Below are 24,983 nucleotides of genomic sequence, written 5' to 3' on the forward strand. Positions count from 1 at the left end.
CGTGGTGATATCATAGAGGACTCTGTGACCTCCAGCTGTCTGCATTCCACCAGGGAATTCTGATACCACTGACTCCGCTCGGTAGCCCACGGAGGAAGCCAGGGACATTCAGGAGCTGGGCTGGGGTTAGAGGTCAGAGGCCGATGGGAGCAGGTTAGGTCTCTTGTGCAGCCTGGATGGAGACACAGGGACACGTCCCTACTCTGGGTCCAGGAGCTGGAGGTGAGACTGGAAGGAGAGAAGAGAGATGCTTGGCCCGGAGGCCCTCCTCCCAGCCAACCTCAGCCTGTACCCCTCCCCACCGGCTCCACCGTCCACAGCCCCAGGCTCCAGGGCTACCCAGCCTGTCCTTCCATGCAAGGTGTGCTTCTCCATCTGGAGTGAAAGGCCGGTCTCTGTTTCTCTTTGTGCCCCCCTGGGGATGGGGCAGGAGAGCACCCCCTGGTCTCCGAAGGGCTGGGAAGAAATGGGCATACTTGGAAGCTCTCACTAGCCATGGATCAGCAACCCAGCATCCTGACAGGCATACACTTCAGCTACAGGGCTCAGGCCACTGGTGTGCACACATGGTGGACTAGTTACCAAGACAATCTAGTTACCAAGTTAGTTGCCAACCACTAGTTACCAAGACTAACTAGTTACCAAGACTAGTTACATTCATGTCCTTCTTATACTTTCCATTCTTGTGCCCTCCAGGAGCAGATTTCTGGTTCTAATACGGAAGTCAAAGGCACATGTAGATTCATTTTAGATAAACTGATTTTATTTTGTTGAAAGTGTTTGTGTAAAATGAACACCTATACAAGACCGGTTTGGGGAAGGGAGAAGGGCCAGAGATGGAGGGGGACAGGTTTGTGCCCCCATGGGTGGGAGGATGATGTGGGAGAGAATTTCTTTCAGCCCAGCTTTCCATTCCTTCATTGGTGAGAGAGGATGACACAGATGGATGACACTTCACTTTACCCCACTCTAGGGGAGGGAGGAGCAGAAATGGTGGACGCATGGGCAAAGGGGGGCCTCTGGGGTGACACAGGGACTAGCACTACTTCTAGCCTTGAACAGAACCCGGGGGTGCTCTGTCCTAGAGATGTCAGAGGCTTGGGGGCTGAGGTGGTTCTCAAGGCCAGAGGTCAGGAGCCAGGGTACTGACCAGGGTCAGAGGTCAGAAGGTCGGAGGTTGCTCTCTGGGGGCAGGGGGCAGAGACAGGACTGCTCCTCAGGGTCAGGGGGCAGGGGGTGGGAAGACTGTTCTCTGGAGTCAGAGCTCAGGACTTGGGAGTGGCCCTCAGCCTGCACCACTCCCCAGCCTCCCAGGCCCTCTGAGTAAAGCTCTTGGTTCTGTTCCTTCCACTGTCGGAACTTCTCTCCCGTCAGCTCGGGGTCACCTAGCACTTCCTCCAAGGCCTGCAGCTCCTGCAGCTTTGCCTGTGAAGAGAGCGGTGGCTAAGGCGCCATGATCACCCAGGTAGAGGGGCAGAGCCCAAGTCCAGAGCTCACTCTGGAGTCCAGGGCTTAGAACCCAGCACCTGGCCCAGTCTAGCCCTGATCCTCACATTGGGAGGCTGACTCTGAGAACCTAGAACTTGGCCCAGTCCAGAGCTAAGCCCAGAGCTCAGGGCCAGGAACCAGAACCAAAAGCCCAGAGCCCCGTCCTTCACCATGCCCGGTGCCCTCCCGCTGACCTTGAGCGTGCTCTGTAGCGCACGCACGCGGTGCACTCGCTCGTTGAGCTGGGGGTCTCGGTTGCGCCGCATGAAAGAGCTCCGCCACTGTTCATGAGTGAGGGGCTGCGGCTGGCCCAGGAGGGACACGCCACCCTGCCTCAGCCCCTGCACCATTCCTTCCAGCGCCCCTTCACTGGTGTCTGCGGGAGGGGCAAGCAGATGAGGATGTGCCCATCCCCGGTCCCCCCACCCTCCATCTCAGCTCTGAACCCCAGCAGAACACCTGTTGGTGGGCCAAAGGAAGTCCGTGGGCTGCCCTGCGTGGGGGTGGCTGTGGGTGACGTGTCTCCATGGAGTGGACTCCAAACTTGGGCTGGGCTGGGCTGTAGGCAGGGTAGAAGGAGAGGTGGGTATCATTCTGAGCCCTGTAGCCTGTTATCCGCTCCCCACCGGTCTCCTACTCACCGAGGCTGAGCGGGACCCAGCCTCATCGTCAGGGTCTTCTGCTTCTGTCTCACTGTAGCAGTCTGCGGGGGATGGGTGGTGGGTGGGGCGGGTGGAGCCCATGGGGAGCCCACTGAGCCTCACAGGGTTTTGGGAGGCCAGGGAGCAGGTTAGAGCATTGGAGCTCCCAGCCCCCATTCCCGGAAAGACAGAGGCTCAGCTGAGACCTGGTGGGAACCACCCCTGTGAGACACCCACCTTCCTCTCGGGGCAGGGAGGCCTGCCCTGGAGACTGGTACTTGGAAATGCAGGTAATGAGATGGCGCACCCACCTGTGGAGGGGCAAAAGGGTCTTGCAGTTTTCATCTACTGTACGCCAGGGGATTTTCACCTGTATCATCTTCTAACTTAATCCTCAGAGCACCTCTGAGAGCTAAGAACTCTTATTAACCCATTTTATAGATGATGAAACGGAGGCTTGGAGAAGTGAGTGCCTTGATCAGCTACTATCAGAGAGCTGGGATCAGAATCTAGGTTCCTGAGCCAGGCTCGCAAGCACTCACATGGGAGCTGGGGGGTCAGAGGGGGTGGCACTCACATGCTCAGATCCTCCAGGGTATCAGCAGCGAAAATGAAGGGTTTGTACACGTCATGGGTGAGCTGGAACACACTGTCAGGGAGCAGGGGCACCTCACTCAGCCTGGCTGTGCCCACCCAGAACCCGTGAGGCTGCCCTGGGAATGCAGCTACCTGCTGCCCCCCACCCCCCACTTCGTCTCTCTCCCTTTCTTGCCCCACTCCCCCGGTGTGTCACACGCCAGGACTTAACTATTTTTTCTTCTGATCCTGTCCACTTTCCAGACTGTAGTTGGAAACATTGATGAGGCCCTCAGCCTTCTCATCCTGGGGGGAATCACAGTGTGAGGGTCAGCTTGCAGCCCCATTACCCTGGAGGCCCAGTCAGCCTCCTGGGGGGAGAGAGGGGAGAGAGTGGCTCTTGGGCTCTCCAACCACAAATCTCCCAGTGCCGGGCACCTGGGGGGCTCAGTAGGTGAAGCGACTGCCTTCGGCTCAGGTCATGATCCTGGAGTCCTGGGATTGAGTTCCGCACTGGGCTCTCTGCTCAGCGGGGAGTCTGAGTCTCCCTCTGACCCTCCCCCCTCTCATGCTCTCTCTCTCTCTCTCTCATTCTCTCTCAAATAAATAAACAAAATCTTAAAAAACAAAAACAACTCCCCCCAAATCTCCCAGTGCCTAGGGCTCAGGGCAGGAATCTGGGGTGGGGGCAGGGGGTGTGACCAAGGGGAGCCTCTGAGCCAGGAAAGGGGAGCCAAAGCTATCCAGGAAAACAGCCACAAAAGAAAAGACTGCTTATGCATTTGTTCTGTTTTAGAGACAGAGGAACTGCTCCATACCCCTGAGCTTTGCAAGCGCTCTTCTCCCTTCCTGGTATTTTCCTCCTTTCCATCTGACTAACTGATTTCTCAGGGGGCCTTCTCGACTCCAGGCTGGACTGTCCACGTCCGCTGGGCTCCTATCCATCCCTGGGCTTTTCCTTCATCATAGCGTGTGTTCCCCAAGCTGTCCTTGAGGGTGCACGCATCCTCCCCGCTACCAGCCTGGAGTAGCAGGGCTGTCCCAGTCTGCCCTATGTCCCTAGTATGCAGCCCAGAGCTGGGGACACAGCAGGCACCTGAATGCTCACTGAATGAATAAGCAGGCTAGACGGAGTAACAGAAGAGGAAGGGGAGGTGGGCAGAGCAAACGGGACTCTCCACACGGCCCGTGACGCCTTTCTCAGCCTGCTTTCACGCACATTTCCATTAGTTTCTTTCCAAAGAGCGATCTCGTTTTCCAGATAGGGCTGGGGGCGGGGGCTGGGGGCTGCCTGTGACCACAGCTGGGGGCACTAGCAGAATAAGGACAAGAACCGTGGCTCTGACCCCCCTGCGGCCCCGTGCGTGTGGCGGGGGGCTCACCTGGGGCTGGCGGTACCAGTAGAGCGTGTGTCTCTTGAGCACAAACCAGCAGCGGCGCCAGCGCGGGCCCATGAAGCCACCGGGCGCCTTGCGCAGCAGGAGCCAGCCATCACAGTCCGGCTGGCCCAGCTCCCGGCACGACACCCGCCGGCGACTCAGTCGCGTCGCCACGCCTGCGGGAGCACGGCACGGCCCAGGGGGTTAGGGGCTGGCGAGGCGTCCTGGACCCCCAAACCTGCTCCCTGCCCCCCCCCAGCATTCCCAGCTGATCTTTCTGAACCCATTCTCTGTGCTTGAAATGTTAGAGGTGTCTCCCTGAAGCAGGGCTGACTCTTCCGCTTTAGAGACGAGGAAATGGAAGATCAGAGGAGCCCAAAGTCACAGAGCTGGTGAGAGGCCCAGGCTGTGTGTGAAATGGGAGGGGTGGTCTTGCCAAACACTGGAAAGACTTCGAAGAGCTCGTATCAGGGACCCCCAGCCAGTCAAGTACGTCTCTCACCTTTTGATTTATTCCGACCAGAAACAGGACTCTGAAAAGGCCATAAGCAGTTAGAGAAGGGTCTGGGTCCAGAGACACACAGCCCTCCTTGCTGAGCCCTCACCTTACCTTGTCAGGCTGTTCTGGACCTTCCTGAGCCTCTGCTACCCCTGCGGGCAGTGTGGCTGGGGGCGCAGGGAGAATGGGCCGGGACTCAAGGTCAGGCGAGGTGGAGTCTGTCAGGAGGGAGGACAGACAGGAGGGTCCATGAGCCCGGCCCCAGGCTGGGCAGTAAGGTGAGAATGTCAGAGTCGGCGGGGAGGGGTCAGAGCCAGGCATCCCACATGCCTTGCCCGGGGCATCTGCCACCTGGTGATACTTTGAAACTACCTGTCCAGGTAGGGCTGGGTGCAGGACTCGGGTTTGAAGTCAGGTCAAAGGCAAAGACGTCTTTGGATGACGCCCTGGGAAGAACAAGGGGAGATGGAGACGAGTGAGCCCGTGGCAGCACCGCCCAGACCCACCTGCGGCAGAGCCTGTTACCTGGGAGACAGTGGGGTGAAAGCCAGTGAGGGGCTCATCAGCTGTGGGGAGCCCGGGACTGGAGGAGGGGTCTGGGGAACAACCAGAAATGGTGATGGAGCTGATGATAGGGGTCTGAAAGCAGGACGGGGGCAGGGCTGGGGGGCAGGTACCTGTGGAGGGGTCTTTGGCACGGGGACTTTCTTCAGCACTAAGCTGACCCCGGCTGGCTCCCGCAGCAGCTCCCTCACCACGTTCTTATGGGGCCAGCCCACCTGGACGGGGCAGGGGGCAGGGGGCAGGGCAGGCACCCTGGGCTAATGCAGCTGCCCAGGAGGCTCCGGGGTAAGCCAACAGCCCTCACCCTCGCCCTCAGCCTCCTGCCACTCCTCCTCCAGGAGGCCTCCACCAGCCCCTTCACCTTGGCTCTGCCAAGGCCCCTGTGACCTGTGAGAGCTGGCTCATTTCACAGACAGCAGCTCCCACAAGCCTGGTCTCCACAGGGCTCTCCCCAAGGGCCCCTCCCCACCCACCAGCCCTGGGTTTTACTCAGTGGCCCCTGCACCTCCCCTGCCTCCCCCCCCCCACCCACCGTGTCCCTCTCCTCCTCACTCACCACCACCTGCTCATTGACCTGGACAATCTCGTCTCCAGGCAGGATCTGCAGCTGGGAGTCAGCAGGGACCTGGTATGGGGGGGGGGGGCCTCATAGGGTTCGCTCTCCAGGGGCCTGAAGCGGGCTCACCTGGAGGGTAGGGCCTCAGGGTGGGCAGCTGAGAAGGGCGTGGGATTCCCACCTGGGTGCCCACACGGGACACGAAGTGCAGGCAGTTACTGGTGGTGTGGACTTCCAGGCCCTGCCGAAGCAGAGGCTGCAGTCACTGAGAGTCCTCGGCGGGCGGAACTTGGGGGAGAGCTGGCCCCAGGTCAGCACTGGCCGACTTGCTGTGTGACTTTGGGCCTGCCACTCCTCTCAGGGTCCCTACCTCTTCCTCCAGTAAGGGCCGGAGGGAGGCTGGGCTTGCTGACTAATGAGGTCTGAGATTCTCAGCAGCCCTCCTGAAGGGATCAGCGGGGCTGGGGCAGGACAGGGGCAGGAGGGGCAGGGCTGGGGGCTCTGGTGTTCTCAACTAGTCAAAGATTAAAGCAAGGAAGTCCGCGTCCTTTCCCCAGTCCCCTAACCTGCCACGTCTGTGTCCCAGGGCTGGAATGTGTCACCTGAGACCACACCAAGCCCCTCAGGACTGGAGAAGGTGCCTAAGGACGTAAGACCCCAGGAAAGTCCTCTGGGCCTTTAACAGCTGCACAGAAGAGGCCCTCCAGCCATAACAGCACAGGATTCTGTGGGATCCTAGACCCACATTTCAGGGCCCAGACAAGGCTGCCAAGAGGTCAGAGCTCACCAAAGGATGGTCCAGCTGCACGCGCTCCAGCACAGCCCTCTGCTCCAGCAGCTCCTGGGGGCTGCAGCTCAGGATGTGGTGGCAGATCCTCGCCACGTGGCTGCACTGGGGGAGGGGCACAGGAAGCTGAGCCTGAGTCCCAACCCCTGCCCCCCGCCCCCTGCCACCCCAACTCCCCACTCAACCAAACCCACACTCACAATCCCCAGCACTCTGCTCTCCTTCTCGGCCGCCGGAATGTCCTGGAAGTAGAGAGGGCCAACAACAGGTCCTCAGAGCTTTGGCTCCAAGGTCTTGTCCTTCTGATGCCAAGCCCCAGAAATCACCATACATGCCCTCCCCCGCTCTACCCTTCCCCCAGAGTCCAACTTCCTGAGCCGCCCCTGCCAGCTAGAAGACCCGACACCCCCATTGCCCCTACCCCGTGGCCAGGCCTCCTTTCTTCCTGCCCCTGCCTCTTCCCAACCCCCATACCCAATCCTGTGCTGATTCACAGGTTATAAAAAGCTCTAGCTTGACCTGGTTTCTACGGCCTGGGCCAAGGCCCTTGGTTCTCCTACCTCCTGCAAGGCCTGGCCCAGCTCCCCGCACAACTCCCCAATCTTCTGGCAGGCTGAGAAGTCATTTAAGTGGGAGAAGAGGTACCTGGCAGGGGGAAGGATGGTAGGGGCAGTGGTTAGGGGGCTGTGATGACGAGTCAGGTCATGGAACCACTCAGAGCCAACTACTCATCTGCCACATGGGGAGAAAGAATATCTGCTCTGACGGGTTTCGCTTGGGGTAAGGGAGATGACTGATACATCAACAGAGCTTAGCACAGGACTTATCTGTCGAGCGCCTAAGACATGCCAGGCCCTGCTCTAGGCACTGGGGGAGACAGACCTTACCCACACGATTACATCAGTAATGAGATAACTCAGCTGCCGTGAAATGTAGGGAGCTCTGAGAACCTACAACAGGGAAGGCTTCCCAGAGGAGCTGGCATTGAGCTGGGACCTGTGGGACATGCAGCAGTGGTTGAAGGGAGTGGAGAAGCCCTCTGTGCAGTGTTAGGATGGTTATGATTACAAGCTGGGGGTGGGTGGGGACCCAGGCGCCCCGGCGCCCCTGCACAGACCAAATAACCTCTTTGCCCGGCTCCACAACATCTGAACAACAGCCGAGCTCTGTTCTTCTCTCCCAGGCCCTGAAGGAGGCCAAGGATGAGAAGGGGCCCCTTACCAGTTGGGGTCTCAGGAGGAGCCCAAGGTACCTGTTGAGCCAGAAGAGGAGGGTCCGGGCCTCATGCACCAGCTCCACAGCTGCGCTGAGGACATCAGCAGGGGGCTCGGCACAGCCTTCCAGGTGGCCTTGGACTAAGCTCTGGAAAGCATAGGTCCCCTCGAGCAACCCCTCGGTCAGGCTCTGAAGGTTCTCTGTCTGTAGCCCAGAGCTCTGTGCCAGAAAAAAGGCAGGTTATTCCCTGGCAGTGGCCAGCCCCCCATCCGCAACCCCCAGGTGGGTGGCAGCTGCAGCCAGTGTGGCCACCATTCACTCACCAGGGCCCGGAGCTGTTCTACCGCTTCCAGGATGAGCTCCTGGTGGCCCACAGGCCACACGGTCAGAGCCTCAAGGCTTCGGGGACAGAGCTGGAGCAGGTACTTGCCAGAGAGCTCCCAGTCCTCAAAGCAATAGTCCTGCAGGGAGTCATCAAGGCCTGGAGGGAGAACAGGGGTGCCGTGGCCTTTCAGGCCACTTCTTCACGCCCACAAAGCCCTTTTCCCTCCCATCTGTTCCTAACCACAATCCTGGGACCCAGGCTATGTTCTGCCCATTTCACAGATGGGACTACTGAGCAAGTAACTTAATTGCTCTGTGCCTCAGTTTCCTCACCTGTGAAATGGCAATAATAAAAGCACCTACTTTCTGCTCATGTGGGTATTAAATGACAGGATGCATGTCAAGCGCTTGGCCCATTCCCTGGTTCATGGTAGACAGTAACAGCCGCCAGACTTTACCCTGATCTACAAAGCCCTGTAAGATCAGGCCGCCACCTGCCTCCCCAGTCTCATCCCCTGGCACAGCCCCTCAAACTCAATACTTTAGATCCAAAGCACTAACTCCCTGTAGCTCCTGGAATGCTCTTTTGTCTCAGGGTCTTTGTATGTGCTATTTCTTCTGCCTGGATTGTTCTAGCTTCTTCACTGCCCCCCCTTTTAATCTAACTCCCCTCAGGAAGCCTTCCATAACTCCCCAGGGTGGGTCGGGGGCTCTCTTGCTCCCACTGCCCCTCAAGCTCTGGGCCATAAATAACTGTTTATCTCGAACTCTAGCCTATACCTGGCACAGGATAGATAAGGCAGACTAAAAATAGGAATAATATCTATTGAAAGCTTATTGTGTGCTAGGCAAAATTTTAAGGGCTTTCTACATATTAACACATTTCGTGCTCACTGAATGTAGAAGATAATGCCTATTGTTATCCCCATTTTATAGGTGGGAAAATTGATACAGAAATTAAAAAGCGTGCTCACTCTTTGAAGGAATTCCAAGTCAGGCTCTGTCACTGGGGAATGTGAGTGTCATCAATAGCTCCCCTTCATTCCCCGTGTGACATTAAGAACACCGGGCTGGGAATCCCTGGACTCCACGGCTACAGCCTCCGAGCAGCTCCTTTGCCATGGACAGTGACCCTGTTGTGCTGCCTTCCTCCCCAAAGTCCCACACAGGCCAGGCACCTGCCAGGATTGTCTCATTTTGTCGACCTCATGAGATCATTGCTGACTTTCTCATCTTATGGATAGAGAAACTGAGACCTCTGGTCGCAGAGCTGGTGAGTGGAGGGGCGGGGCCTGGAACTCAGCCTGGGAGTCTGACTCCAGCCCTGAATCTCTGCTTTTCAAGGGCTGGTGGCCCTGAGCCCTGGGCCTGCCAGCAGCGTCCTCCGTTCCCTTCCACTCCCTTGGGAGCTTCCCCACCCGGAAGGCTGTCGGACTCCCCTCCCCTCTCCCAGCTGCAGTCTGGGCCGTTTCCCACCCATCGGGGCTCACTGACCGGCCAGCACTTCCTCCCCCCGCTCCCCGAGGCCCCCTGGGGCTGTGCCGACCCCTTCGGTCTGACTGGGCCTTCCTTTTCTCTCTCTGGGAACCTCAAGGTGGGGAGAAGGGAAAAGACAGGAGGACCGGCCCTATTGCAAAGCCCAAGCAAATCACTTCCTGGCTCAGTCCGTCAGTTTCCGCTTCTGAAAAATGGGTTTAATAATAGTCCACTGAGCCCTGGGGCGGAGCGAAGCTAAAGACTTAGTGGGCGTGGGCGCACGGGGGCCGCCCCTCTGTGTTCCTGACACAACCACCGCCTCCCCGCCGCCACCCTGGCAGCCCCTGGCGATGCTGGGGCGATGGGAGACCCCCTCAAGTTCTCAGGGCCCCCGGGTCATCCCGTCGATCCTTCTGCCTAGCACAGTACCAGGTACCTGGCAGAAGCTCTGTAAATTACTTGTTGACCCACCAACTGACAGACCTGGCTCGTCCTTTTTCCTTTCCCTCTCGCGGTCGCAGCGCCCCTCAAGCCCGACTCTGCCCAGGCCCACCTCTCAGCCAAGCTGCCACCTTCCCGGGGGTCCAGGTCGCTACGGGCTCCATGGCCGAGACCGCCCGCTGGGATCCGCTCCCGCCGGGTCCCGCCCGCGCAGGAATTTCCGCTCCTGGAGTCCCGCCTGGGGAGGGACCGGGGCTGGGCGCTGGGCGGAGCCACCGGCATACCTGGGCCCAGCTTGGACGGCCAGGTGAGGCGCTGCCACCGCCATTGGCCCGCCACCTGTCCGCCTCCTGCCCCGCCCTTCAGGCGTCCTCGGGCTCCTGGGCGGCCCGACCGGAGGCAGTGCCACTGGTGTGCGACCCAGGCGGCTTGGGAGCGGTCCGGGATCCCGCCCCAAACTGCACTTTGACCTTTTTTTTTTTTTTTTTAAGATTTTATTTATTTATTTGAGAGACAGAGAATGAGAGAGATAGAGAGCACGAGAAGGAAGACGGTCAGAGGGAGAAGCAGACTCCCTGCCGAGCAGGGAGCCCGATGCGGGACTCGATCCCGGGACTCCAGGATCATGACCCGAGCCGAAGGCAGTCGCCCAACCAACTGAGCCACCCAGGCGCCCTGCACTTTGACCTTTAGGCTCCAAGAAAGAAAAGGAAGGAAGGAAAGAAAGGAGGAAGGAAGGAACGTAAGGGAAGGAAGGAAGGGTCAGAAAGGTGAGCAGGAAGCGCAGCAGCAAAGCACAGAGGTGAGGGAGTCAGAGCCCTGGCTGCAGATGTCCGTTCTGCAATTTGTTAGCTCCTTGACCCTACCCACCCAACCTACCCAACCCACCCAACCTCAGTTTGTCTTCAAAATGGGCTGTTGTGCATAGTACCTGCGTTAATAGCTCTAAAACTTTTTGGAATAGGGGTTTTTAGTTCCCCTCTTTTTTGGCACACAGACCCTTCTGCAGTCTGGGGAAAGCTATGGACCCTTTCTCAGAATAGTGCTTTTGGAAGCATTAAAAAAAATGCTTAAGTTTACAAGGAAGAGAATTATAACCAAAATATATTTAAAACACAAATTTACGGGCTGCCTGGGTGGCTCAGTTGGTTAAGTGTCTGCCTTCAGCTTGGGTCATGATCCCAGGGTCCTTGAATCCAGTCCCACATCAGGCTCCTTGCTCAGCGGGGAGCCTGCTTCTCCCTCTACTACTCCCCCTGCTTGTGCTCTCCCTCTCTCTGCAAATAAATAAAATCTTTAAAAAAATAATAACAACACACAAATTTATGATTGGGGTGCCTGGCTGGCACAGTATAGTGTGCAACTCTTGATCTTGGGGTTGTGAGTTGGAACCCCACGTTTGTTGGATGTAGAGATTACTTAAAAAAAAAAATCTTAAAAAAAAAACCCAAACACCACAAGCCTCAGCAATCAGACAACAAAAGAAATAAAAGGCATCCGAATCGGTAAAGAAGTCAAACTCTCACTCTTTACAGACGATATGATACTTTATGTGGAAAACCCAAAAGACTCCACCCCAAAACTGCTAGAACTCATACAGGAATTCACTAAAGTGGAAGGATATAAAATCAATGCACAGAAACCATTTGCATTTCTATACACCAACAACGAGACAGAAGAAAGAGAAATTAAGGAGTCAATTCCATTTACAATTACACCAAAAAACTGTAAGATACCTAGCAATAAATCTAACCAAAGAGGCAAAGGATCTGTTCTCAGAAAACTATAGAATACTCATGAAAGAAATTGAGGAAGACACAAAGAAATGGAAAATATGTTCCATGTTCATGGATTAGAAGAACAAATTTGTGAAAATGTCTATGCTACCTAGAGCAATCTACACATTCAATGCAATCCCTATCAAAATATCATCAACCTTTTTCACAGAAATGGAACAAATAATTCTAAAATTTGTATGGAACCAGAAAAGACCCTGAATAGCCAGAGGAATGTTAAGAAAGAAAACCAAAGCTGGTGGCATCACAATTCCGGACTTCAAGCTCTATTACAAAGCTGTAATCATCAAGACAGTTTGGTACTGGCACAAAAACAGACACATAGATCAATGGAACAGAATAGAGAACTCAGAAATGGACTCTCACCTCTATGGTCAACTCATCTTTGACAAAGCAGGAAACAATATCCAATGGAAAAAAGTCTCTTCAACAAATGGTGCTGGGAAAATTAGACAGCCACATGCAGAAGAATGAAACTGGACCATTTCCTTACACCATACACAAAAATAGACTCAAAATGGATGAAAGACCTAATGACAGGAATCCATCAAAATCCTAGATGAGAACACAAGCAGCAACCTCTGTGACCTCAGCCGCAGCAACTTCTTGCTAGACACATCACCAAAGGCAAGGGAAGCAAGGGCAAAAATGAACTATTGGGACTTCACCAAGATAAAAAGCTTTTGCACAGGAAAGGAAACAGTCAACAAAACCAAAAGACAACTGACAGAATGGGAGAAGATATTTGCAAATGACATATCAGATAAAGGACTAGTATCCAAAATCTATAAAGAACTTATCAAACTCAACACCCAAGGAACAAATAAGTCAATCAAGAAATGGGCAGAAGACATGAACAGGCATTTCTATAAAGAAGACATCCAAATGGCCAACAGACACAGGAAGAAGTGCTTCACATCACTCAGCATCAGGGAAATACAAATCAAAACCTCAATGAGATACCACCTCACAACAGTCAGAATGGCTAAAATTAACAAGTCAGGAAACGACAGGTGTTGGTGAGGATGCGGAGAAAGGGGAGCCCTCCTACACCGTTGGTGGGAATGCAAGCTGGAGCTGCCACTCTGGAAAACAGTATGGAGGTTCCTTAAAAAGTTTGAAATAGAGCTACCCTATGACCCAGCAATTGAACTGCTGGGTATTCACCCCAAATATTCTGAAGGGGCACCTGCACCCCAATGTTTATGCAGCAATGTCCACAATAGCCAAACTATGGGAAGAGCCCAGGTGTCCGACAGATGAATGGATAAAGAAGATGTGGTGTGTGGGGACGCCGGGGTGGCTCAGTTGGTTAAGCGTCTGCCTTCGGCTTGGGTCATGATCCCGGGGTCCTGGGCTCGAGTCCCACATCGGGCTCCTTGCTGAGCAAGGAGCCTGCTTCTCCCTCTGCCTGCCCCCGTCTCTCTCTCTCTGATAAATAAATAAAATCTTAAAAAAAAAAAAAAGATGTGGTGTGTGTGCGTGCACACACACACACCGGAATATTATACAGCCATGAAAAAATGAAATCTTGCCATTTGCAACCAGGTAGATGGAACTAAAGTGTATTATGCTAAGTGAAATGAGTCAATCAGAGAAAGACAACTATCACATGATCTCACTGATATGTGGAATTTGAGAAACAAGGCAGAAGATCATAGGGGAAGAGGAAAAAATGAAACAAGACGAAACCAGAGAGGGAGAGAAACCATAAGAGGATTTTAATTGCAGGAAACAAACTGAGGGTTGCTGGAGTGGAGGGGGGTGGGAGGGATGGGGTGATTGGGTGATGGACATTGGGGAGGGTATGTTTTGTGGGGAGCACTGTGTATTGTGTAAGACTGATGAATCACAAACCCGTAGCCCTGAAACAAATAATATATTATATGTTAATAATAAACCCCACAAATTTATGATATAGTAATGTGTTTATTAGCATTAAATAAGACTGTCAAGTTAAATTTTCCTTTTCTAACGATATCAGCGTGGTGTTGTTCAACTAGAAGAACGCTAAACTGTGGGGTGGTCTTTGACTCACCTCTTTGCACAAATTTATCGGTTAACAACTAAACATAGGGAATGCAGGAGTGTAATGGAGAAGCCTGGGTCACCAGTGTGAGAACAGGTAGATACACCATTTGGTCACTGATCCTCTACTAGGCCTAGAGGTGCCCAATCAATGGCAGCTACGTAGCAGGAGTGTCTGAAAGAGTGTGATTTAATAGTGGGTTAATAACTATCATGATTTTTCATGAGCATATACAATACTGAGATAGTTGAATAACTCTATCTTGATATAAAAATATCTGTGATTTCAATAGGTGGCAAAGCCACAGATACTGCTGCTATGTCAATCCATATAGAAGGAAATGGTAAATTTTGGTTACAGGTCAGTGAAAAATATATCATTTGTTCCCATTCAAGTTTATGGGGCCCCTAAATTCTGAATCCCAGTTAAGAGCCTTTCTCTTAGAACAAGTCTGAAACATACTGTTTGTAGTTGTCACCATCACCACCATCATCACCATCATCATCCCAGGCCAGGAGACTCCCAGGACTTCAGAATCAGACAGAATCAGTTCCATCTGCTGTGTGACTGAGCCTAACCTCAATACCTCTCTGAACCTATTTCTTCCTGTCTAAACAGGGACACCTAGACCTTAGCGCTATGAAGATTTCCTTGAAGTACTTTGAAATCTGTCCCATGGGATAGATGAGTTATTATTGCTTTAATTTTGTGGAAAGGGGCCTGGCCCTCTGACTGTGTCACTTTGGAATGCCTACCAGTGCCCCAATACCCAGCCTTCCGAGTCTGTCATGATCTTGCCCTCAAATCCAAATTCTGCACTTGGCCTATGGATGGCTAAATGTAGCGTGTGTGTTTCAGTTGTCATCATTTAATCATTTCACATACAAATCCAGTTCTCTGGAACTTGGCCAGCTCTACTGACCCTTCCCCACCTTCACATGTGGCATCAAACATGAATGCAGATTGTTGGCTGCTTCTTTCAAGGTCCCCGCTGGTCCCTGCAGGCCTTGCTCCCTCAGTGGTGACCCAGTAGGCTCCAAATGTGCAACATGGCCTTCACCTCTCTGGTCTCCTCCTTTGCCTCATGCTTCCTCACACCCTGCGCAGCACGTGTCCCTTCATCACTCCTCCGTGCTGCGTCCCCCCTTTCACATTTCTGCCTCTTCCTTCAACAGCCTCCCTGTGGCACTGTGGGGAAGCCCAATAAACACAGACCCATCTCCACCATCCTGATTTCATCAAACGCCTACCCTGAGCCAGTCAGCCCCTGCCCTCCCTGAACACGCAATCCTGTAGGGGAGAAACAGACAGGAACTTACCACTTAGGGGAGTACTCACGTGCTCCCCTAAAAGGACTGGGGGCCTCACATCCACAACCTTGCCTTTATTTTGTGCCCCCAGCACCTGGCAGGGCTAGGCAGATAAGGGTAGAGTAAATGGTAGCTTCTATTTTAAAGGTAGTTTTATGAGTTTATAATAAAAGTTACTTCTGCACATTTATTGTAAAACATTCAAAAGTTAACAGTAGGTCATTATATCTCTATTCCATTCCCAAGTGGGAACCACTGTAAAGTTTCCATTCTCTACGTAGGCAGATACTCCACATGCTATTCTGAAAATGTGTTTTTTTTTTTCATTTTATGAGACAGTCAATACCAAATGAAATAATATACGGTCACTGCTTAGAACGCTGCCTTACACAGTTGGTGACTATTTCTTAGCATGCCATGGATGGCTTTCTTAATCAGTATATACTAATCTCCTTTTACTATTGTCCCCAAACCAAGAATAGGAAAGTCCCTGCAGGAACTTCATCTTGGAGAAAGAAGTGATATGTGCCTTTCCCCAAGGTAGGGGCCGTTGATCCAACAGAAACCAAGTGAAAAGGCTTACCAATGTTTGGGGGGGGCGGGGGGTTAATAAGGCACCCTGCCCCTCCCTTGCTGAGGACTCACTGGTGATATCCCACCATCTGAGGGGTAGGGACAGAGCCAGGACCAGGGCTGGGGAGACCCTCCTAGTACCTGGTCCAGGTCTAAGAGTCCCGAGCGCTGCCAGGGAAGGCCTCTCCTGCCTATCCAGCCTGGCCTCCCTGGTGAGTGGGGGAGGTGCTGCTCAGGCCTGATGCTGATCTCTCTTGACAGCTGCTCCTGAGGCTGGCAGGACGGGCCGGCCGGCGGGGGAAGGGACCAGATTTAAAGGTCCAGCTGCCCCGCCCCCTGCCAGACCTGGGAGGGCGGACGCTGGTGAGCATCCTCTGAGGCATGGCTCTCATGTATATGAGAGATCAGAAACCTCTGTGCCCTGATTCCCGCTCCTGGGTATCATGAACATCACTAGCCCTAATTCCTGCTTCCCACCCCACAGGCCGCCAGGGAGACTAGTGGCACCCACCATGAGATTCCGACGCCTGACCCCTGGCTACTTCCGGGTACTACAGGTAAGTACCTCTCACTGATGGCTTCTGCCACCGGCCCCCTCCTTTTCCCCAGCGTTGCTGGGCTGACCCCCAGCAGCCAGGCTGTCACGTTTCCTGCCGCCTGAGCCGCCAGGGCCCAGATGGGCAGTGAAGCAAGAGGGATCGGGGTGGAATCTCCCTGGGGCAGCAACAGCATCCATATCTCCTTCACCCAGCTGTACCTTCTCAGCTCCTTCCCACCCTCTACCTCCCCGGAAGTCTCAACTGACCCCTCAGATGGACCCTCTGTGTACCTCCAGATGCAGATAGCTGGGGAGCTGAAAGCAGAGCCCCGGAGCCCACTGGCTGGGGTTGTGGCTACACTGCTGGCCGTCCTTGGATTGGGAGGCTCCTGCTATGCTGTCTGGAAGATGGTGGGGCAGCGGCGGCCGCCACAGGCCTGAGGATAAAGTAGGCGGCCTCTCACCTGGGTCCTGGGGAGGTGACTCAGCGGGGGCTGCAATCTCGGGAGCCCATTTCTTTTCTGAGGGCCAGTCCCTGCTCTCACTGGGGAGCAGGACAGTATAAATCTGATCCTCTCTCTCCCCTTCACTGACCTGGGCTCCATCTGGGGGCTCCAGCTCAGATGCCAGGACCCCCGAGGGAAGGCAAGGCTCTAGGTTCCAAAGCTAGACCAAGTGGGGAATAGACACCCTAGGCCCTGTAAACAAGAGTAGCAGAAAAACCCCACAGGGCAGGAGCTGGGGGGAGTGGACTGGAGGTTAGAGAGTCAGAGGCAAGTCTTCTCTATCCAGTTCCTTTATTGGGGGTGAGGGCACCCAGAAGAGGCCATCCACTCCCCAAACCCAGGGCCAAAAGAGGTTGGCACAGTCTCTCCCAGCCTAGCCCTTGCCTCACTGTCCATGGGCAGCTCCCCTGCCTTGCATCCTCAGGTCATGTCAGGGAGTTGTGTCCATCTCAGGGACCTCAGTGGATACTTCTGTGGGCACTGCCAGTCGCTGGGGGGTCACATAAGAGCCCATTCCCGCTGCCCTGTCAGCCTCTTCCTGACTGTAGGGCTCCACGCTCAGCTGCTTTAGCCTGGGAGAAAGAAGAGTGAGAGTTGGGAGCCGACCAGATGCAAGCCCTGTCTGCCCAGCACTCGTCCATCAGTCTTCTCCTTACTCCATACCTTTTCTTGTGGTCTTTGGATCGGAAGTGGGTCTTCAGGGTGGCGGAATCGATGAAGTATCTCCTGTAGGGATGGGAGGTGGGTAATAAGAGTGAGGTGATGCCTCTCAGGTACGCCTATCTCCCTGAACCTAGCTCTTCCTGACGCCTGGCTGCGGTACTGAAGGGATGGGAGGCCAGCCGACCCACGGGTCCCACGAGAAGAGACCCCGCGCATCCCCGGGCCCGGACCTCACGCCCCAGTCCCGTCCCGCCTCGCCTACCCTTCTCCTCCCCAGGCCAGGCCCGGCCGGGACTCACGCGCAGGCCAGACAGCGATGCAGGCCGCCCCCTGGCAGGTCGGGGTCCGGCGCAGAGCCCGGGTCTGGCCGAGACCGTGCGGGAACCTGGGGCCGCAGCTCGCGGTGAATCTCATCCAGGTCTGGCCGCCGCCGCTTCGCCTTCATCTGGCGGGCCAGGGAGTGGGCTCGGTGCGCACCCGTCCGGCGGGAGCGACCCATGGCCTGTGACAGCTGGGCCAGGAGGCCCAGAGCCGGGTCGGACGCACACGTGTGGGAGCTTCCGGATTGTTGGCTGACGTCACGTGACGCCCGGGGGGCCGAGCCGGCTCCTCCAGACCGCCTCAGATGACGTCACTCGCGCGGTTCGAGTCTTGAGCGCCCCCAGGCGGCCGTTAACGTCAGTGACGGAGCGCCGGGCGGGGCCCTGAGCAGCGTCATCAGCCGGGGGCGAGGCTATTGCTGGGGAGCGCTTGGTGGTGCGTGCCCCCGGGGGATTCCGGCCACTGCCCTCCAGTCCTGCCTGGCCCAGCCTGTCTCTGCGCCATCCCTGGGCAATATCACCCCTTGCTTGTTTCTAGATCTTAGACTCCGCTGTTAGTGGGGAGAGGGAAAATGCTTTGAGCATCTCTGGGAGGCACTGAAAAATGTCTGTGATGTGAATAAATGGATTAATGAGAAAGAGTAAGTTTGCGATCCCGGACCCCACAAGGATTCGTGAGGTACCTCCAGTTCCTGACAAAGCCCTCACCACTTCTCACCGTTCCCCACTTAATTCCCTTGGATCTCCAGCCTTCATCCACCCCCAGCCAAATCCGTGAGCGAGGAGTGTTCCTCCTCAGGGAGCACAGTACTCAGGCATCCCCTCAGACTGAACGGGGGGGGGGGGGTCAGCTCCTCTCACAAGAAGAGAAAGTGCTCATAGAAGGACCTCTCATCTTTGCCCCCTTTCTCTGAGCCCTGGACTCCCAGGCATGGGCTGGCAGCAAAAGCAGAGATACAGCCTAGGTGTTGTGTGCTCAGAGTGGGGAGAGGGCCAGACGGCTTTTCCCCATTCATGGGATCCTGGTGCCTTCCTGGCTGACCAGAGGAGCTCAGCAATAATTCAGGGACTCCAGCTCTTTGGAACCTGTTGCCAGGAAACAGGGCGACGTGCACGTGCATCCCTGGGGAAAGGAATCAATTTCCAGCCCAGACAAAGTAGTGAAATGTAAGCCCAGGGTGCCATCTGGGGGCCTTGGGACCTCCTCAATCCAGTTCACAGCTGAGTGGGGATATAGAGTGGGCCCTGCTGAGGGCACAACTGGTATGGCTACAGCCATACGGGCACCAGTGTGGGTCTTGGGCCCAAGGACTTTATAAATGGACTTTTGTGAATGAAAACAGATTTTTCTGGAGCCATTCCAAGAGATCCAATTCAAGTACCTGTAGGGCCAGGAAGGAGGCCTCCATAGAGATGTCTTCATTATTCTTGGCCAATATGGGTCAAGACAAGGGGCTGAGGCCACAGAAGCCAGCTCTGTCTTGTCCCCACCCCAGACTCTAGATCAGGTTCACCTGCTGGGCACTGTGCCTTCTGGGAAGGCTGGTACATCTTTAATGAAGTCACCTGATCCCTGGGACAGGCTCTCAGCCTCACCAAGTTCCTGGAGCCAGACCCACTGGGTGCCCACTGAGTCACTGCCTTCCTGAGCTTGGATGCCGGGTCTGTTTCCCCTGCAGCCATGAACCAGGCCTTCTGGAAAACCTACAAGTCCAAAGTGTTACAGACCCTAAGTGGGGAATCTGAGGAGGACCTGGCAGAGGAGGTGGGTAGCATCCATGCTTGCTGGGTGGGTCATGGCAGAGGGGCAGCAGGAGTGAAAGGTACAAGGAAGGGCAAGGGACAGCTCTGGGAAGAGGGCATATTTGTGCAGAAGCCATTGGCACATTCAGGGATGACAAACGGCATGGTGCAGAAAGCCAGGGTATTTAAGAAAACTGAAGAAGAAGATTTGGGGGCCACCAGAAGAATGGTCATTGTCTCCAAAGATCTCAAGGGTTACCGCATGGAAGAGATCCTTCCAGGACCAGTGGGCAGTAGCCACCCGGGGTACATGGGGCTTGACAACTGGCATCCATGTAGAATGCCCCGTGAAGTTGTATGGGTGTGTGTGAACTGGAGATAGACAGGGCAGGTGTGTGTATTTGGGGCATAAGTCTCTTCCTGAGGGCCTCTGTGAGGGCATTGGCAGGTGTTTTGTTTGTACAGTGTGTGTGTGTACAGCTCTGCCTTCGTGTCTGTGGATGGGTGGAGAGGTGTAGTGTGCTGTAGGTGGGCCTCTGTCTGCATTGGTGTAAGTTCACAGGTGTGAATGGTATAACTGTGTACGTGTCCTTGTAGAGGTGCCTCCCAGCACGGACATCTTTGCACAGGTGAAGAGGTATAGTCGTGTGGAGGCATGCTCACGTACAGGTGTGTGTCTCCATCGGCACGCATGCCCTTGTCCGCACACTTTTGGGTGCGTGTGGATATGTCTGTGGGTGAGCAGGTGTGTGCTCAAGGGTTTCTGCAGGGGTCTACTATACAGGTAAGATATGGGACTGGTGGCTTTGTGTAGAGGTATACCTGTCTGTATTTATGGAGGGTGTGAGCGGACGAGATGGGTGTTGAGGTGTGAGGTCTTGGGGTGCCGGGGTGTGCATACCAGGCTAGCAGTGGGCGAGGGAGGTCCCATTCCTCTGGGGCCTCTCTCATGCTGGGAGGGGGTCTTGTGTCCCAGAGAGGGAACCCAGCGTTAGCGGAATCTGAGCCGGCAGAACCTGCAGAAGAGGCTTTCCATCCCATGTCAGAGTTGGCCCGCCGGGTGAGTTCTCCCTTCTTCACCCCAGCCTCGGGGAGCCTGGCAGAGGCCGCTGTGACCCCTTGCTGACTCCCAGCCCCTTCCTCCCAGGTTCAGGGGGTCGGGGTGAAAGGTTGGCTGACAATGTCGTCTTTGTTTAACAAAGAAGATGAGGACAAGCTCCTGCCCCTGGAGCCCTGTGCCGACCAGTACGTGTGTGTTGGTGGGGGCTGGGATGGGCCTGGGGTCCCCCTTCTCCTGTGGGCTTTCCTTCTGGTCTATTTGTCTATCTTTCTGACCAAGGAGGGAGGGGGAGGACCTGCCCCAGGCTGTTTCCGTTTCTCTCATCAGGAAAGAGGCCAAAGCAACCTATCTGGAGTTCAAGTTAGATCTCAGGAGGACTTTAGGGCTGTTGGGATTGAGGTGCTAGAAGGTACTTTAGACTCTCTCTCTCTCTCCTCCCCATCCGCATGGGAGGGGTCCTCTCCCTACAATCAGGAAACAGAATAGAGAATGTTTAGGTGTTGAGAACAGAGGGTGGTCCAGATCCCAATGCTGGTCTAAACCCTCATCCTCCTAGGGAGTTTGTGCCAGACCCTCCTTCAAAGATTCTGATTCCGCAGGTGTGGGCTGAGGCCTGGGATCTGTATTTGCAGCTTGCTCCTGAGGACCTGAGGCACACTAGTTTGGTTAGGAACCACTGACTTAAGAAAGACTTTGATGCTGGGGTTTAGGGGATGGGACCCAGGGCAGCTCCTTTCTCCTAGCTCTATTCTAGTACACACTCCCTCTCTGCCCTTTCCTCCAGCCCAGTCGTACCCCCTTTCTTTGACACTCCCCTATTCCTTTCTCCCCTGGGGTCCCCCTGACCCACCCATCTCTCCAGCCCCAGGGCTTCCTGTCACCCTCCTGGCGCTCATCCCCTGTCCCTCCCAGAGCTCCGAGGACTCCTTCTCAGATCTGAGGCTCCTACCTCAAGACTCATCCCCCCTCTTTGACTGCCCTTCTCCCCACATTCCCTGCCACTTTCCCAGTCCTTCTCCCCACTAAGCCCTCGTCTAGGCCTTTCTCATTTCCTTGGGTCTACCCGTCCTTCTCTCCAGTGTTTCCTCATTTTCCCAGTCCCCCTTTCTCTCCATCTCAGAACCTCACCCCTGCCCCCACCCTGCCTCTTTCCTTGGGGCTGCCACCCTGGCTTCCCGGACCCCTCCTCCCAGCGTCTGACCCCGCCCCAAGCGTCGCTGGGCCCCGCCCCCATCCGGGCTCCTCCCACAGCTCTCCGGGCTCCTCCCACAGCTTTCCGGACTCCTCCTGTCAGGCTTCCCGCCTCTGGCGGTACTCCTCTCCCCGAGTCTTTCCCAAACCCCTGACCCCGACTCTCTCCCCAGGAGTCCTGGCCTCAGCCCCTTCTTCCCAGACCCCTCACCTAATCCCATGACCCTGTCCCACCCCAGCCCCCTTTCCCTGTGCCTCTGAGCCCTCCCGGGCCTCCAGTCTCCCGCCCCCCCAAGTCACCTGACCTCCCTCTGGCTCCTCCCGCCCCACTACTAGCGCCTGCACCCCGTCTCCCCTCTTCGTCCTCTCCTCGGGCCTCGGCCGGTGACACCCGTACTTCTCCCGCAGCCCGCTGGCGGCGCGGTCCACCTCGCAGGCGGTGACGGCGACGGAGACAGAGCCGCGCGGGCCGGGATTCTGGGACGCGTTCGCCAGCAGGTGGCAGCAGCAGCGGGCGACAGCGGCGTCCATACTGCGCGGCGCCGAACCCAACGCGGAGCCAGACCCCGAAGCCGAGGATGAGGTCGCGGAGGAGGCTGCCGAGCGCCCCGAGCCAGGGGAGGCCGACGCCGTGGTCGGCTTCCAGTGGGGCTTCCTCACCCACAAACTGGCCGAGATGAGGGTGAAGGCTGCGGCCAAGGGCGACTAGCAGGCCGGCCCAGCTGGGCACCCGCTCCTTCCTTCCCCAACCCCATAAAGACCCTGACCCGACACCCCGTGTGACCGCGTGCCTTTGTCCGGACGGCACGGATGACTGCTTTTGGGCGGGCAACCTCAAGGCAGGGTCCAGCTCAAAGCGTCCTCCCCCCCTCCCCCCCAAGCGTAGGGGGAGGAAATGACCAGACAGCCCTGTTGTCAGGGTAGATTGTGTCCGATTTAGGGTACAGCTTTACAGAAACCTGAGAAACCCCAGAGGGCAGGCCCCATCGCCCTGTTCAGCCTCTTAACTCGACAACCGTTGCCTGTGACCCTGCTATATGCACCGTCCCTGTACTAGGGGAAGGTCAGGAGGCTAGAGACCTGGAGAGGGAACTCAGACGACCAGCGGGTCCCACAGAAGGTGACAAGTTGAGGCACAAAAATAAGGCTGTACTTGGGAGCTCGGAGGTGATGCCGACTGGGGGATTCCGGAATTTCTGAGGGGGAATGAATACATGTAATCTTAGAAGGATGAGTGGAAAGAAAGGAGAAGGTAGCCCAGGCAAAGGGAAGAGGACCCTAAGCAAAGACTTGAGGTGCGGATGTGTGAGGCAAACAAGTGACCTTGTGTGTCTTTGAGGGAAAGGAAGACAGTGGCCCGATGTGAGGCTGCGGGTTAACAAAATCCTGGTTTGAAGGGTCCCTTCCTTTACTGTCCTCAATTCTGGATTCTTCCTATCTCAGCCCATTCATAGCTAGTAACCAAAAGGGGGCAGCAAATCTCCAGGAATGGGGGCTTTTCGGCCGGGGGACCCCAGATTTCTGGAGCAGACCCCTCCCCCAGAACTCCCCAAACACCCTATTCCTGACTCCCAGATCTAGTTTGGACCGACCTCGGGGTCGGTGGAGGAGATGATCATAATAGAGTTAGTACTAATTCCTTAGTGGTCTTAGTGGCTGTCGTTTATTGAACACTTTCTATATGCCGGGCACTTTGCCGTGCGTTTTGCGACCATTTCAAAAATACTTTGATCACCGAGGGGTGCAGCTGTGGTTCGGGGAGGTTAAGTGCTTGCCCAGGGTCACACAGTGAGCCTGGAGCCCGCATTCCAAAACCCACGCGCGTAACCCCGCAAGCCCGCCCCGCCCCCTCCCTCATATCTGCTCTCTAATCCAACATCACGACTCCTTTAAATAACGTTTTGGTTTTATTCAGCAGGTTCTCTTACCTCCCACCCCAGGCTTCTCTCCCCAGACCCGGCCTCCACAGGGGCCACGTTAGCTGCCCCCTCCCCCTCCGTCGTCGGCTCTGGGAAGGGCCTTCGGAATTCTTTTGTCCCATCCTCCCAAGGTTCACAGGGGGAAACCAAGAATCCAGAGGGAAGGGCTCGCCTAAAGGCACCCGGCGCGTCAGAGGCAGGGCGTCCCTGCCGGTGCCCGGGCCCAGCCCTGCGCCCACCCCTTAGCCCTCCCCGGGCCCCGGAGCCGGGCCTCCCCGGAGCCCGCTCCCGAGCGGCCGCAATCACACCTCGGACTCGCGCGGCGGGCCGCGGGCGCGCTGGCAGCCGTACAACCACTGGATGACGCGCGCGTTGCGCTCCACCACCGACACCGGGGGGCGCCCGTCCCGCGCCGAGCCCGCCGCCTCTGAGCCGCCGCCGCCGCCGCCGCCGCCGCCGCCAGCACCGTCCGGGCGATCCGTGTCCCCGTTGCTGGACGTCCAGTCGCTGGTGTCCCCAGAGTCGAGCGGCGGCGACGTTCCGGGCTGGGAGCTGGCGTCGGCGCCCCAGCTCTGCGGAGAGAAGCGCTCAGCGCCCAGCACCTCCACCAGCGCGCGCTCCAGGCCGCAGTAGTTGAAGAAGCGCTCCTTCTCCGACAGGGGTAGTGAGCAGGTGGGGCACAGCGCCCGCTTTCCTGCTGCTTCCGGGGCATCTTGGGGCGCGGCCCAAACTCCAGGAGCCGCTGGTCGCTCGGTTGGGCCCGGACTGCTCGAGGTGGCGTCTCGGGGGGCCCCCAGGAAGAGGCGCCGCACCAGCCCCTGGCCCTTGGCGTTCTCTTTGTTCACAGAAGCCTTGCAGTCCCGCTTCTGGCGGTAGAAGATGAGGGAGTCAGGCCTTGGCAGCCGCCGGCCGCTGCTCCGGCGGGCAGGCCTGGGCGTCCTGGGCGATGCAGGGGCCCCCAGCTCATTGCAGGGGTGCGGGGTGAGCGGTCCGGGACCCCCACGCAGAGCTGGCTCCTGGCGTCGTGCTATCACTTGGTGTGTCTTGACATACTTGGCTTTGTCGGCCTCCAGCCTCTCCGCTGCGCTGGGGGTCCGTCCCCTGGACGGGGTGGAGGGAGAGGCCAGGATCATCTCAGCGGAGCTGGGTAGGATTGTACCCCATAAGCCACTGGAAGTAACGCAGCTAGTTGAGGAGCCAAGAGTAATTGGCCCGGGACTCCCTGGTGCCTACAGGGAGAGAGGAATGGTCAAGGAGAGAGGAGATGTCCCTGCACCTCTCCTTCAGGCATTCCCTAGAATAGGATCAGCCAGCCACCCCTCCCCCATCCAAATCAGCCTTACCATGCCTAAGGGGCAGAGAGGCTCAGACCACCCCTTCCCCCCCCAT

The 24,983-nt window shown here is 56.2% G+C and overlaps 5 protein-coding genes across 5 annotated transcripts; 2 read left to right on the plus strand and 3 right to left on the minus strand.

Annotated features, from left to right (window-relative positions):
* Positions 1-763: 763 nt before the first annotated feature.
* CNKSR1 (connector enhancer of kinase suppressor of Ras 1) lies at positions 764-10,110 on the minus strand. The gene is made up of 21 exons (XM_028113577.2): positions 10,059-10,110; positions 8,029-8,186; positions 7,743-7,924; positions 7,051-7,135; positions 6,691-6,732; positions 6,491-6,595; positions 5,885-5,944; positions 5,704-5,772; positions 5,261-5,362; positions 5,109-5,179; positions 4,956-5,029; positions 4,695-4,801; positions 4,587-4,617; positions 4,088-4,260; positions 2,938-3,011; positions 2,707-2,778; positions 2,367-2,440; positions 2,130-2,191; positions 1,948-2,047; positions 1,683-1,864; positions 764-1,425 (listed from the first exon to the last, which is right to left on the minus strand). The coding sequence occupies exons 1-21, from the start codon at positions 10,108-10,110 to the stop codon at positions 1,156-1,158; spliced, it is 2,145 nt and encodes a 714-aa protein (XP_027969378.2). The 3' UTR covers positions 764-1,155.
* Positions 10,111-16,097: 5,987 nt separating this feature from the next.
* Positions 16,098-16,633, plus strand: ZNF593OS (ZNF593 opposite strand). The gene is made up of 2 exons (XM_088022857.1): positions 16,098-16,211; positions 16,490-16,633. The coding sequence occupies exons 1-2, from the start codon at positions 16,098-16,100 to the stop codon at positions 16,631-16,633; spliced, it is 258 nt and encodes an 85-aa protein (XP_087878983.1).
* A 339-nt stretch (positions 16,634-16,972) lies between these two features.
* Positions 16,973-17,930, minus strand: ZNF593 (zinc finger protein 593). Its single transcript, XM_028113575.2, has 3 exons — positions 17,661-17,930; positions 17,362-17,424; positions 16,973-17,270 (listed from the first exon to the last, which is right to left on the minus strand). The coding sequence occupies exons 1-3, from the start codon at positions 17,858-17,860 to the stop codon at positions 17,129-17,131; spliced, it is 405 nt and encodes a 134-aa protein (XP_027969376.1). The 5' UTR covers positions 17,861-17,930; the 3' UTR covers positions 16,973-17,128.
* Positions 17,931-19,362: 1,432 nt separating this feature from the next.
* CUNH1orf232 (chromosome unknown C1orf232 homolog) lies at positions 19,363-22,384 on the plus strand. The gene is made up of 4 exons (XM_028113674.2): positions 19,363-19,446; positions 20,401-20,484; positions 20,572-20,669; positions 22,084-22,384. The coding sequence occupies exons 1-4, from the start codon at positions 19,363-19,365 to the stop codon at positions 22,382-22,384; spliced, it is 567 nt and encodes a 188-aa protein (XP_027969475.2).
* A 1,512-nt stretch (positions 22,385-23,896) lies between these two features.
* Positions 23,897-24,766, minus strand: FAM110D (family with sequence similarity 110 member D). Its single transcript, XM_028113588.2, has one exon. It carries the CDS (start codon positions 24,725-24,727, stop codon positions 23,897-23,899), a length of 831 nt encoding a protein of 276 aa, XP_027969389.2. The 5' UTR covers positions 24,728-24,766.
* Between the last annotated feature and the right edge of the window lie 217 nt (positions 24,767-24,983).

This window comes from Eumetopias jubatus, unplaced genomic scaffold (assembly GCF_037043125.1).
Source record: "Eumetopias jubatus isolate StellerSeaLion01/CBP00866 unplaced genomic scaffold, mEumJub1_p1.0 scaffold_4, whole genome shotgun sequence".
NCBI lineage: Eukaryota > Metazoa > Chordata > Mammalia > Carnivora > Otariidae > Eumetopias > Eumetopias jubatus.